Source organism: Castor canadensis, chromosome X (genome assembly GCF_047511655.1).
Source record: "Castor canadensis chromosome X, mCasCan1.hap1v2, whole genome shotgun sequence".
Classification (NCBI taxonomy): Eukaryota; Metazoa; Chordata; class Mammalia; order Rodentia; family Castoridae; genus Castor; species Castor canadensis.
The window spans coordinates 82,460,752-82,474,621 of NC_133405.1; the positions used below are offsets into that span (position 1 = coordinate 82,460,752).

Consider the following 13,870-nt stretch of genomic DNA (forward strand, 5'->3'; position numbering starts at 1 on the left):
GGAAGACCAAGCACTCAGTTTTCCCAAAGGACTTGGCACCATCCCAAGCCCATAGCCACCCCAAGGACTGCCTGGCTGATTGCCACCAAGGAGTAAGCCCTTCCCCCCACTCCCAGGAAAGGTCTGGCACATTCTCCCCACTGCTGCTCCCCACCCACCCTGCTCAACTCCTTTAAGAAGGTCTCTGAGCCACAGTTCATTGCAACTATCATTTATTAAAAAATATATGTCTCCTTGGAAGGAACACTGGTAAACCAACTAGTGTCATGCTTACTTTGAATCTTTGCTTTTCTTCCCTGGGAGGGAGGGAGGGTTGAGCATCATTCAGACATGTCACCGAGTTACCATCAGACGATCAACACTCCCTGCTCATCCTCCTCATCAGAGTCACAATTAGCCATCACTCTGTCCCTCTTTGCCTTCAATCCAGTGTACTGCCCAAGGGAAAGCTGCTGCCCTTTCTTTCCCCTCACTCTGGGCCCCACACTTTAAAGTTAGCCTCATTATGCTGGTAGGATACCTAGGAACAGAGTTCCTGAATGTGGCTGGTAGCGCTTAAAGCGTCTTCAACACTGTGATGTGCACTGATCGTCACCCAGTGGTCTCAACTCAAGGGCCAATCATTTCTATGTTCTCCCCTGCATCATCCCTCCGGCGTGGAGGCGAGGGAGGCACGTTGGCTTCAAAGGAGCACAGTGGGGTAGGGTAGGGCCTGGACCATGCCTGCCGTCTGCGCTGGTGTTGGGAGGCAAACTTCCTAGACCCGTCACCACCATCAGACCCGTCACCACCATCAGACCCGTCACCACCATCAGACTCTGGGAAAAGCAACAAGGTTTGACAGCTCACCAGGAATTGAATCTTAGCTCTACAGCTCAAATTTACAGCAGTAAAGTCTACTTTCTTCTTGAAGAAAAAGTAAGCTACCAGCTGTTGGTATGGGGTCTGGGGTAGGGCAATGGAGCAGCTGAAAAAAAAACAGAAGAAAGAAAAAAAAGAAAAAACCCAAATCCAAGTCACTACATGGCTGGCCAAGCCTGGTGCTGTTCCACTATCCCAGCACAGAGCCAGAAGGCAAAAGCACCCCTGTCCTAGTTGGTGGCCCTGCGAAGGAATCTCAGCTGAGTGCAGTGTGTTCTCAGCAGGTCAGTGAAGGCCAGCATGGCAATGCAGAGCCCCAGCTCCTAGTCTCAGCCCTCACCAGCCCCTGCTTTCCCTCTGCTGACTGGATGTCCAGGCCCGGGACACCTACTACACCCCCAGGCCTGGCTCCTTCAGAACCTCACAAGCCTTTAGAACACTGGCGAATTGGATTCTATGCATTCACTTAAATAGTAAAAGTAAAATTTGGAAGAATGAAAAGGCTGACACAGTAGCACAACATGGTTTTGGTTTAACAGCAGCTTAAAAATGAACAAAAAGGAAACCTCTCATGCAGACACATCAAGTGACATAAAACAATAGGCGATTTTATACGGAGCATCATTAGCCATTCTCTCTCTCTCTCTCTCTCTCTCTCTCTCTCTCTCTCTGCACACAGGACTGACTGCACTGCAGGGGCAGCAGCTGCTTTCGGTCTGGTGGAGTCTCCAGCCCTCTTGCTCCCAGGCAAAGCCCCTTCTCTCAGGCCTCAGGCTGACCCCGCCTGGAGCAGACCTTAGCTCTAAAGAGAATGACCCAGTGCGAGTGAGTGCCCTTGGCATAGCACTCACTACCATTTTCAATCCCTTCCCAACCAGGTGGGGCATAAGACGTCATCTGATTGGAATATGAAAACTAAAGCGTTTCTCTAATAACGTAGAACCATTGATGAAGTCTCCATAGATTTTCTAGTCCCAACGTATGTGAATATATATATATATATTATAGAAGAGTGTATAATATATATATATGATAATTTCTATATATTTTATATAAATTACATATATATATCTATATATAAATAAGGTACTTTCTGTTGCCATTACGTCGCACCGTTTGGAGCTGGAAGCCAGCAGTGCAGGTGGGTAGAAACGCCCAGGAGCACCTCATGACGTGGTGCGTTCAGCTCACTTCGCAAGCTGTGCAGCTGTCCAGAGTCTGTCTTTCCATCAGTCCTCCTCTCTTCTCTTCGCTTCTGCTGGGTGTTTATGAAAACAATGGCTCTGATGGATTTGCACCTGTGCTAGCGCTTGGGAAAGGTCCATGCAGGGATGGGCACAGTCACATGATGAGTGAGATGGCATCATCCCAAAAAATAAACTAAAATAAAACAAAAATTAAAAAAAAAGGACTAGAAAACTCAATTTTTGACATATCTAAAAAAGGGGACAAGAACAGTAGTCATTTGTTCTCCCCGTGGGGACAGGAATGAAGAAGGAGGAGGGAAGAGGGACTTGATTTCTTCTGTTCACAAGAGAATGGTTGGAGGGATTCTTCAGAGTTTTTCAGGGGATGGGACCCAAATGTAGTGCCCAGACTGGTCCTCAATGATTTGTTTGATTTTGCTATAAATCTCCTCCAGTGAGTCACCCTGCACAATGGCTAAAGTGAAGAGGAAAACAAAATTATTACTGTGGTCCACAGCATGTCCCCAACACCCCGGCCATCCTGCCTTTCCCAACAACTGTGCCATGGCCCCTGGGGCACGATGGATGCTTAAGGAAGCATGGGTTTAGCTGTGCTAGTCAGCTGTCTGCAAGGTCAGGGAAGGAGGGGGCTGGCTAGGCACCCTGAGCCCAGGGTTAGAAGTAACTTTCTGAGACAGTAAGCTAAGTACCAAGGAACAAGAAAATGTGTTCACTGAAAAGATGTTGATTTGAGCACTTGCTACATGCCAGACACTACAGCTCTTGGCCACCCTAAAGCCAGCATGTACTTCTAAAACAGCTTCACTCAAGATTTGGAAAATCCCAGTTACCCAGAGGAAGAATGGAAAGCCACAATTTCTGGCAAGAGGCAGTGCTCCTGGGGCTGTCACATCTGCTCTGTGTCAGAGGTCAGCCCAGCGAACAAGGACACAGATGCTGATGGTAAGGCAAGCTCCAAAGACCCATGGTGTGCAAGTACATTCCTGAATTCTTTACCTAGTTAACTTAGTGGTACCACCAGCTAGAATTTGCTCAGCACTGCCCTACACACACAGGTATCTGTCACTCTATATTAAAAGGTAAGGGACAATTACAAAGGGACTTTCCCAACCTTTTAGTAATTGACCTTCTAAAGTAGGTGACTGTATTAACATGCATACACATGAACGCTGACAGACAACCTGAACACCGCACCAAGAAATCATTATCAACACAGGGTTTTTTTCAGTACCTAAAACACACTCAGCAAAGGATGGGGAAGAAAGAGCTGAGAGGGAAACAAATAAAGGGGCCCGAAATCTAGTAGGGACAAGAAAACAGAATGAACAAACTAACAATCCAAAGCAGTGTTTGGGGCATGGTTTATGATAGAAACTGATTAAACTGGGGCTAGAAGGAACTCAAGTAAGTGCTTGGAAAGATTTGTGCTCAACAGCTCCGAAGCATCCAGTTTATGCCTGTGCTCTAAGGCCTACCTAAACCTCTCTGAGCCAAGTGCAGCAACAGGTATCTGGCTGGTCCCATGGACCCCCTTGCTGGAAAGTAGGGATTCTTACCTGTAAAGTATTCTCCAAACTCTTGCTCCAGTTTCATGGCTTTGTCATAGATCTTATTTGCTTGTTCATACGTCTGTCGTCGGTTCATTTCCCTGCCAAAGACAGAAGCAAAATAGTTCCAAAGGAGATTCTAGGTTTTAATTATCAAAAACAAGTGTTCCAGGTTTCCTGAAAAATCTGCTAAACTGCCCTCTCAGAATGGCCCCACCGCTAATTCCAGCCTCAGACCTTCCAGGTTTAAAAGGTCCTACTGGGACAGCAAACACGGACACTCAAAACAGAAGGAGCAGCAGGTAGTCAGTGCTGGGGCAGAGTGTCCTTCAAGCTTCTGCTGAGTCCTACCCCTAGGAATCCAACAAGTCAGGTCATTCTCCTTTTCCATTCCAGGGCCCCATTCTAGCTGGTGTCTGAGCCCAGCGAACACTTACATAAGAGCTTCAATGGACTTGGGTTTGATGAAAATGGCAATGGGGTAAAGTTGTGCTTGCTGCAGTCTCTTGATAGCATTGCCAGAAACATCTAGGATGCAGTGCTTGCCCTGAAAAAGCAAACTTGTGTCAGTCCACCCACCTCAACACAGAAATCCAGTGGTTTCCAAAACAGCCGCCTGGGGAAGCCAGGGCTATCAACAGTGGCCCAGAAAATCTTATGCAGGCCCCATTTTTTTTGTTGTTGTTTCTACTACCTAGAAAAGGACACATGTGCCTAGGGCTCCCTATTCTTTGGTGGGTGATGCTCCAGTGTAAGTTGCATGAGGGAGGGAGATACCTTCAGTGAGGAGCTGGGGATATGCACAACTGCCATGGCTTTGGTCAGCTGGACCACCTGGTGGGCCCTGAGTTCGAAGGATGAGGATGCAAGTGGAACCTGGGCCTGAGCATTTGTCCTCCTTCTGAGGCTTGGGGCTAGCCAGGCCATCTCTCTGCTTACCCTCTCTGCAACTGCCCGGACTGACTGTATGCTGGTCCCGTACAGATTATCATTGAATTGGCCTGCCTCAATGAATTTATTGTCCTGAATATCCTTCTCCATCTGTTCTCGGGACACCACAAAGTGGTAGTCCTGTCCATCCACCTCATTATCACGCCGAGGCCGAGTAGTATCTGAAGGAAGAAAAGAAACAGCATGCAGCCCAAGGGCAATAGTCTGTGCTGGGCTAGAAAAGCTGACTTGGTCTCTCACCTGGGAGGGTCACAAGGTCACTCTAGTATTTTTTTCACAAAGTGAGGCAAATAAAGCAGTTGGGAGGAAGTTTGTTTTACCTACTTTTTTTCCAATCTCCAAGTCTCACACAGTGGGGCTGTTTTAGGATGAACTGGACCAAAAAAGTGGGGTTTCCTAAGCCAGGGCCTGGCAGAGGGTGCAAAACTTAGTGTGGGAGCTGGTAAACCGAACAAATGATTCATCAGGTAACATCAAGACCACTTTGTGCACAAGACCCCTGAGTTTGATCTGGGGATCAAACCACACACACTCACACACAAAACAAACAAACAAACAAACAAAAACAATGCTTTGGCTGGGCCTCCCCACCTGTCCGATCCCTTGACCACTGCTACTCAGACTTCCTTCCAACACCTTAAGCAAGTAGCCATGTTAGGTGTCTTAGCCTCCCAAGTCCATCTTCTCTTGGGCCATCTACTGCTGCCTACTCTCTTCTAGTCTGCCAGACATATCCTGTTCCCAAAGAGCCCTGGAATCTGATCCCAGACCCCTTCCAGAAACTACTAGAGCAGCAGTTCCCAGGGCACCAAGCCTCACGCCTCTGGTCCTGCCTGGGCTCTTACGTGGCACACAGGATCCAAACTTATGCGGGAACTCGGAGATCAGGTCATCGTTGACTCGGTCCTTCATTGGGCCCAGGATGATCACGGGCCTCGCATAATGAACTGGAGAAGGAGAGCATTCAGACAGTGAACAGAGACCCTGCAGGGCAGCCCATCCCACCTCCGAGTTTGGCTGGAACACGGAGGCTCTGGAGCTACCACTGAAACGGTGAAGCTTCCATGGCCATTCTCTGGCTTTTAACTACAAAGACATCAAAGAGCCTTTAACTTGAGAATATCTAAGTTTCAAGCACATCTAAGGCCTGAAAACATCTCCCCTTCCAACAGTTTTGCATGGACACCAGCTGCTGAGCAAGGTTTTTACAGAACAGCAGACCGAAGGAGGGACCCAGAACTCTCTTCACAGCAGCTACCACCACTGAAACAGACCTTCCCTTGCCTTCCTCATAAATCTGTCCTCTCCTTGGCAGGCATCCTGGCAGTGGGCAAAGCATAGGTGCACATTGAGTGGCCTCCATGTCCCCCGTGACACTAGGGAGGAGGAGCCTGGGGACCAGATATACAAGGAGCTAAGCCTTCTTCCTCCCCTACCCTCTACCTACTGCTACAGCCACCCACTGCGTGGAGCCCCACAACTGAGAGACTGACGCGAAAGCAAGACTCTCAGGGATGGGGGAGGCTTACTTTCTTGCCGTGTCACTGGTTCATATGACAAAATAGCATCCTCTTGCCCTTCTGCAACAAAAAGGAGACAGATTAGTATTACATGATCTGCTCCACTGTGTACAGCATTCACCACCCCCCAATGCAAACCAGCTTAATCAAGCGGTGCTTGCTACTGCCTGCCCATGTTATGGTCCAGTATGCTTTCTGTCAGCCAGAAGGCTCAGGAAGCCACCCCCAGCAAGGCTTAGCAGCTGTCATTCAGTGAAATATCGTTAGTCAAAGGGCAAAGGCCCAGAAGCCAGGAAGCCTCCACCTAAAACCACCCCAGTTTCTCATGAACTGTTCTGACAAATAGCTCAGTGAACAGTTGGTTATGTTCACTGTCTCCTTGTTCTGGAAAGAATCACAGGGATGCTTTGACTGTTCAAGACACACCTGCCCTAGTCCCCTAACCTGTAGAGGGAGGAGTCCAGGTGCTCATGCTGGTCCTCAAAGCTGTAACCTAACCTTTTCAGGGTCTACCTATCCCCTTCACTTCTGGAAGTATCCAGAAAAGTGGTACACAGCTGGGCTAAGATCCCAGGGCTCCTTAAAAATAATGCTGAGCCTACTCTCTCCTTATGACAGAGTCCCGTGTAGCTTAGCAATGACAAGGTTTTCCTAAAACAGTCACCAAAACACTTGGTGCTGGGTGCCTGCAGGTCCCGAAGTAGCTGACAGCAGTACCAGGGAAGGCACCAATATCTGCCTGGAGCCACAGGATGCTTGCTAAAGGACTTTCTTCTGAGCCTAAGACTCCTGGGTGGGTTTTCAAGGCCTCTAGCCACTTTAACTCCCCAAAGGCCAATGTTCCCAAAGTTCATGAAGTTCACATGGTGGTTCTCTGGCATAGCCATGGATCTCCCAAGGTAAACTGGTCAATGTCCTTCCTGACCATAACCCAGCCAAAAGGCAAGGAGGTCCTAGCAACTAGGAAAGGCAGATTCAGGACAATATCCCACAGGAGCCATTTTGCTGTTGCTTTCTGAGCAAGTCCGTAACCTAGCAGCACCCACGCCCACGGTGCCCATGGCGGGAATTTGCTCACTAGCAGTTCACCCTCCCCACTGCTCCAGGGATGCTTTGAAGCCAGGCCCTCCAGAACTACAGGGCTTACACTCTCTGTAATTCACCAGGAAAATCCCATCCCACAAGGAGAATGAACTGGCCACAGCATCTCCAGGGGCTCAAAGTGTACATGACTAAAACGAGCAGCAGCCTCTGAGCAGGAATGGCAGCTGTGTGACACTAGAATGAGGATGGCTGGGAAACATAGTGGAGCTACACGACACAGGGGGCATGACACACACTTACTGGAACTGCTTTCGCTGTCACTGGTGTTGGATGTCACTCCCTCTGCAAGCCAACAAGAAAGAGACTCCAATTCAGAACACACCACTGAGAGGTCACATGCAGCACAAAACTCAAATGCTCCAGGAGTGAGACACTGAGCTGCCAACTAAGTCAGGCCATGGGTGGTCTACCACATCCAGGCCACCAACTGAGAGGCAAAGCTCCAATCCTGATGTCCTGACCACCTCCTATGTGTCCTCAGAGCCCACTCAGTCGGCCAAGTTCCTCCCTAGGCACTAGAAATCTTACTTTCTTCCGTAGCATTTTCTTCGTCTGAATCAAACCAGTTGACTTGTATGGTTTTCAAATCCTATCTCAAAATGCATCTCCCAGGAAAGAAGAGGTAGGGACAGTTGCATAGAAAAATCCAGAGACTATGCTGCTCATGACTGTCCTCCCAAGCCAGAGCCCACTAAGTACAGAAACATATACTGCACCACAACTAAGACGCTAAGCACTGGATGGGTCGAGAAGTTCCCAGGGAACACTACTCTGACCTTCAGTGGGACCCACAGCATTTCTGTCACCACTCCTGAGAAGCAGAGCTTGGCTTGGGCAGTGAGGGGGGATGTGCCTCCATCCACCATAAGACAGACATGTCAAAACACAGACCAACAAGAATATTTCAAGGACAAGAAAGCTCCCCTGGCTCAGACAGTTGGGATCTGCCCATCTCTGAGCATGGACAAAGGAAGCTCAAGCATAGAGCTGCATTCACAGAAGACACAAACAAGCTCAGCCCTCCCGGGACAACAGGCAAATGGAGACGAGACATGGACACATGAACTATGGAGAGATGCTGCTCGTTTCAGCCAAGACCACACTGTTCCAGACCATATGCTGAGCTCCCTCCCTCTCCCAGGACTGGCTGAATTTCCACACGTGGCTAGTTCCTGAACGCCCCCTACTGGTAGCTCCTGTACCTTTTGACCTTTGTTATTTATTGAGGGAGAGTATTTTGCTGTCAAAACCCACCTGCACACAACAGGGATGGCTGCTAAGGCCTCATCTAGGTCCTTCCATTTTCCACTCTGGGATTATGTTCCAGAATGGAGAGGTCAGTGAAAGGTTTCCTGAGGTTAAGCACTACATGTGCATGGTCCATAAGCAGTTGGTGTGGATATATGGAGCCCCCACCAGACCAGCTCCGCATCTTAGAGATGCTCTATAGACAGCTGGCCAGGGTTGTTTGGGGGAGCCCTGGATCTGCTGGGATAGACCAGGTGCATGTGGGTGAAGAGGTTCACAGTACTCTTGCCCCTATTACAGGGACTGGAAGAGCTCCAATTTCTGAGCTCAACTCTTTGGTACGGTTATAAATGGGAAAAGAACCCAACTAGCAGGCACCTTACCCCTGACAACAGGCTAGGCATCAGCTGAGTGCTGCCACGGAGATACACTTGGGCCCACCTCACTTCTACAGGGAGCCAAGCTCATGCCCTGCCACTTGGTGGTGCAAAAAGAAAACACAGACATGGATGCTAGGGATTTGTCAAGGTACCAGGGATCCAGGGCAAAAGTGTGACATTTGGAGCCACATGCATGTCCTCCTGCCATGGGAACGTAGTTCTCACAAACACTGCCCTCCATCCCATCACCCTCACCCATGTCCCCTACACCACCCACCACCATCTCTGTTCATGCCACAAACACAGTTAATAGTGTGTAAGTTTGACTTACTCAGGTTCTTTGCTCCATAATAATCGTCACTTAACCCAGGGAAGTCCTGATTTCACAGACAGCAAGGACAGAAAGAGAGGGAGGGAAGGGGGGGGGGACGGGGAAGGAGAGAATCAGGGAGAAGAGAAAAAACAAAGAAAAACAACAGGGGAAGGAAGAATACAGAGGCAGGTGAGCATTAGTGACAGAAGTATGAAGTCCTATGAGAACCTAGAACTACAGTGAGGTGAAGAACTTTGCTGCAGAAAGAACGTCCCAAGTCAGATAAGATATGTGACCTTGATGCTACTTGGTTTGTTGCCAGAGGGCTTTAGAGTGGACTAGATTTCTGAGGTAGTCTATAGCCTGTAGGTCCACAGGACATGACAGGTAACACTTCAAGGCCTAGAGTAGCTGCTTTGATCAAATTTGCAGTTGTAGAATCTAGGCCTCTGCTTTGCCCCTGAAATCACCATTCCATTCCCCTCTGTGGGGGCATGAGAGACTCCTCATATGCCAAGTGGCCGGACAGAACTGCCATTGCCCTGAGGAGTTTTTGCCCAATATGGCCTCTGTCCAAACCCTTCAGGGAAGGCTTCCTGCAGTCTGAGGTGTAGCCTCTCAAGCTGCTTGCTCTAAGGAGTGCAGCCTCTGGAGAACAGGCACTGGGTAATTTCAACTCTTGTTCATTGGGCACCTCCTACTGGCTGGGCCACTGAGCAATGTCTCCCCAGGCTGGGTTCTGCAGGGAAGTTCTGGGGCTGGTGAGTTGTGGCAACATCACCTCAGATCTGTGCTCAGACAGCCTCCCACTGCTCATGAGCAGAACCAACTTCCTCTATTGCCTGTCAGGAAGTGACCCCAGGATGATGAGCCCTGGCCTTTATCTGGATGAGGGCACCTTGTATCTACCAGGTTCACCTCAGGTGGCCATGACTCAGATTCCATGACTGTGAACCAGGAGGGCCTAAAAAGAGCCACTTCTTATCAGAACTATTCAGTCTCCTGCCAGTCCCCATAATCCCAGACTGCAAGATTGCTCCATGCAAGACGGAGGAGTGATTGGAAAATGAGATGTTTACAATTCACAACAAGACAAATGAGAACCTATTGTTCAAGCCTGACCTGATTAGGGTCAGAGCAATTAACTTCTAAGGCATATGGCAGAATAAGATTTATCGGGATTGAATTGATTTTTTTTTTTTGGTGGGACTGGGATTTGAACTTAGGGCTTCGTGCTTGTCAAGCAGGCACTCTACCACTCAAGCCACACCTCCAGTACATTTTGCTCTGGTTATTTTGGAGATGGGGGGGTCTCACAAACTATTTGCCAGAGCTGGCCTCAAACCACAATCCTCCAGATCTCAGCCTCCCAAGTAGCTAGGATTATAGGCGTGAGTCACTGGCACCTGACTTTGAATTAAATCCTAACATAACTCAGCATTACAGCCTTTTCTACCAAATCAGCTTTGTGTTTCTCAATAAATCTTTATTTAGACAATGTTGTGTAACATTGTGTCTATATTAACTCATTTAAGCAGGAGGTTTTCTTGTAGCAACTGGCTCTGCAGGACAGGCTCTTCTTTTGACACAGATGAGTGGAGTTAAGGGAAAGAAAACACAAGAGGCAGAAGCCAGGAGAGCAACACTGAGTTCCTAGACCTTGTTCTCTTGAAAAACCATTTTTCTAACCCTGGTGCTGGCTGAAAACTGCTCCTCACCACCACAGCAGAGTTCCGTCTGGCACTTCCAATACCAGTGCCAGGGACATCCTGGAGGCTGGGCCTGGGACCAGTCCCACCTCAGAGCCACCAACATTCATTCCAAGTGAGGAGCTGGACAAATAAGCCCCAACATCTCCCCGTGAGGGCCAATTTCTACCCTGACTGCAAATAAACAGGTGTGCGTAGGCAGGCACTCAGGCGGCCACACACAGGCTGGTGCCAGAGTCCTCATAAGGGAAGGGGCATCTGAGGACGAGAGGACGGGGCTGTGGACAGTCTGCTCTCTGGACTCTGCTGCTACTTACGTTCCTGTATGCTGCTCTCCTGGGCCATGTTTTCTTTGCTCTTGTAAAATGGAAACTTTCGAGAGAGGCGGAAACTCTTTTTACGTTTCGTTTTGATCGACTGTGAAAGAACATGAAGATGGAGGGGAAGGACAGAAGAAAAAAAAACAACAATGGATTTTAAAGCATGCAAGAAAAACTAAAATGGAGACAATGGTGAGCTAAATAAAAGACCATCTCTCACAAATGGAGTCTATGAGATTAAATGAAAGTTGATGCAAGAGGAAAATTATGTTTACAGGAAAATGTTGTAGGGATGTTAGAGGTTTCTACCTAGTCCAGCCTCACAGCACTCCTAAAGAACAAAGGTCACTGTAGCCTCCTGGACACATGCCCTAAGGTGCCACTGATATACACAGTCATCTATCCCATGCCTCTCTTCCCTCCATTGCTCCAGAAGTTCTTTAGCCTTTCTTGCTCATGGAAGAAAATGAGTGACTGGGAACCCTCCTGCCTCACGTGGTCTGAAGGGAGGCGGGAGCCGTGGGGCTGGCCGTCCCAGCAGGATGGGGAGGCCAGGTTCTTCTCAGGGTCCCCACACCTCTGACAGGGTCTATAGTAGAACCAGGGAGACACCCATGAGTGGTTTCATCTTCCCCAAGTCAGCCAACTCCAACACATCTTCCAGAGCCAGTAACCCAGGGCAAAGGGCCCAGACTAGCCGTGGACTTCAAGCACTCCCTTTGCTTTCTGAAAAGCAATCAATTTTCCTACAGCCCCCTAAAAAAGATATTCTTTTATGCTCCCCAGTTCTCCTATCTATCAGACCGAACTCCAAGTCTCACCCCTCTTCATATCCTGGCTGATTTCCTTAGGGGTCCCCACTTACCCTGTTAGATTCAATCATCCCCGTTCTGGCATGGAACTTCACGGTTTTCAACCGAGCTCGCTCTTTCTTTTCCACCCTGTTTGGGAGTCAGAAAGAAGTCTGGTTACTGCCAGCACTTAGTCTCAGCAGTGAGGTGCACAGGCACAGCAGCCATACTAGCTCGCTGAGGGAAAACCATGTCGCCAATACTTACTTTTTACCAAAAGGCCTAATAAGGCACATAACACTGCTCTCAAGCAATATACAGCATGACAGGAAAACAAGACAGACACTCCAGCGAGAGTAGGAAAGGCCTCACTCGCAATCATGGCAACTCACCTCTTCTTACTGGGGATCACACCGATCTGCTCACTTTCTCCATGTGGGGTCACCAGCCTTGCCTGCCACCACTCATCATCAGAGGCATTAATGACATGCAGAATGTCACCATAAGAGAAGCTGAGTCCCTGGCTTGGCAGGCAGCTGTCCCGAGTCCGGTCATAATCAAACAGGGCCCTGAAACATACAGCAAAAGATGAAGTGGTCATCCCACTCCTAAACTCCTAAAGACCAGCATCTAGAAAGGATGGCAAAGGAAGGCCAACCCAACAGCATGGACACAGCAGCCTCACAGCACACAGAAAGGGATTCTCTGGGATATGACATCCTTCTTTCAGTCCCCAAGTGGTAAATATGAACCTCCTTTTCAAAAAAACATCCCATTCTCCCAAGGGGCAGAAGGGAAAACCTTCTACAATTCCCATCTCCTCCTGGCTTCTAGACACATGGTAGCTGCCCTTTTGCTCAACCTCATCCTAGGAAACGAACTCCACCAAGGGGTTCTGTTAGTTTGTAAACCTTCAAAAAGGAGTTGGAAAACAAGTCAAAAAGAGTTAACTATATTCCCAAACAATGAAAGGTAAATGCTACAGAAACATAAAAGAAAGGCCACCCAAAGAAAAAGCTAAGGCTGCTACCAAACCATGTTGATTCGGCGGTATGGTACCCCAGAAGTCTGCCGGTTCAGTCTCCTCCTTTATTGAGGGGAAGCAGACACAAGGAAGAAGAATAATTTGACCTAGGTCACACGCCTAAGTAGCCTGGAACAGAACCCAGGTCCTCTGACCAGACATGTTCTGTGTTGTTTTGAGACCTGCTCTAAATGGAGCAGAGCAAAGAGATAAAGGGGAAGAAGGTGGGAGAAGGTGGGGAGGGAGCAATATCACCCAGGCTTATGGACAAGGAGACCAGGTTGACTGCTGCTAGAAGTCAGGTCATGAGGTTGGAGATCAAGGTCTGAGGCAAATTTTGAAAGGCCTCGAATAGATCTGATCCAACAGTCCCCGAAAATTTGACAGCAGGGAAGTAACACATTAAAGGAGCCTCAAATGCAATGGGATAATGGGGGAGGGAAAACTGGAGGCAAAAGTAAAGCATAGCTCCAAGTTCAGTCCTGCAGGGCTGGTTGCTAACCCCAGCCCTGGGGACACAGGGGCTGGTACTTGACACCAGAGCTCCCTGCTCAGGGAGCCACTGTAGAAAACTCTACTTTCTCATCCTGTGGAAGCTCTCCTCACCTGGAGTCAGCACAAATGGGGCTTCGGTGAGGATTTTATTTTTTTCTAACTGCAACACACACTGTCTTCCTCATGTTCTCCTTTAACAGCAGTGTTTTCCACCTTGGCACACACAGCTCAGGGAACTGTCAGGCACCAGAGCCAAGACTTCCACTTCTACCCACAAACCAGTGTCTGGCTCAGCCAGAAGCTCCAAGTCCAACACACTACGTCCCCATGTGCAAGCCCAAAGGAGTGCAGCAAAACTCTGGAGAGTAGAACACCCATCTACTTTTTTTTAAGTTCTTG

At 48.7% G+C, this 13,870-nt stretch overlaps 1 protein-coding gene across 10 annotated transcripts in view; it reads right to left on the minus strand.

Moving 5' to 3' along the window:
- Nucleotides 1-195: 195 nt before the first annotated feature.
- Nucleotides 196-13,870, minus strand: part of Dlg3 (discs large MAGUK scaffold protein 3) — a 53,326-nt gene continuing 39,651 nt past the window's right edge. For 5 of the 10 annotated variants that reach the window (XM_074063712.1, XM_074063710.1, XM_074063713.1 and 2 more), the window contains 10 exons: nt 12,345-12,521; nt 12,027-12,102; nt 11,159-11,258; nt 7,432-7,473; nt 6,097-6,147; nt 5,413-5,514; nt 4,556-4,728; nt 4,054-4,163; nt 3,626-3,717; nt 196-2,523 (listed from right to left, as the gene is read on the minus strand). In XM_074063712.1, the coding sequence (XP_073919813.1) occupies nt 2,417-2,523; nt 3,626-3,717; nt 4,054-4,163; nt 4,556-4,728; nt 5,413-5,514; nt 6,097-6,147; nt 7,432-7,473; nt 11,159-11,258; nt 12,027-12,102; nt 12,345-12,521 (1,030 nt within the window). In that variant the 3' untranslated portion in view covers nt 196-2,416. Of the gene's footprint in view, nt 2,524-3,625; nt 3,718-4,053; nt 4,164-4,555; nt 4,729-5,412; nt 5,515-6,096; nt 6,148-7,431; nt 7,474-9,150; nt 9,197-11,158; nt 11,259-12,026; nt 12,103-12,344; nt 12,522-13,870 lie in introns of all 10 variants that reach the window. The other 5 variants (XM_074063711.1, XM_020155444.2, XM_020155447.2 and 2 more) reach the window with 3 other exon arrangements.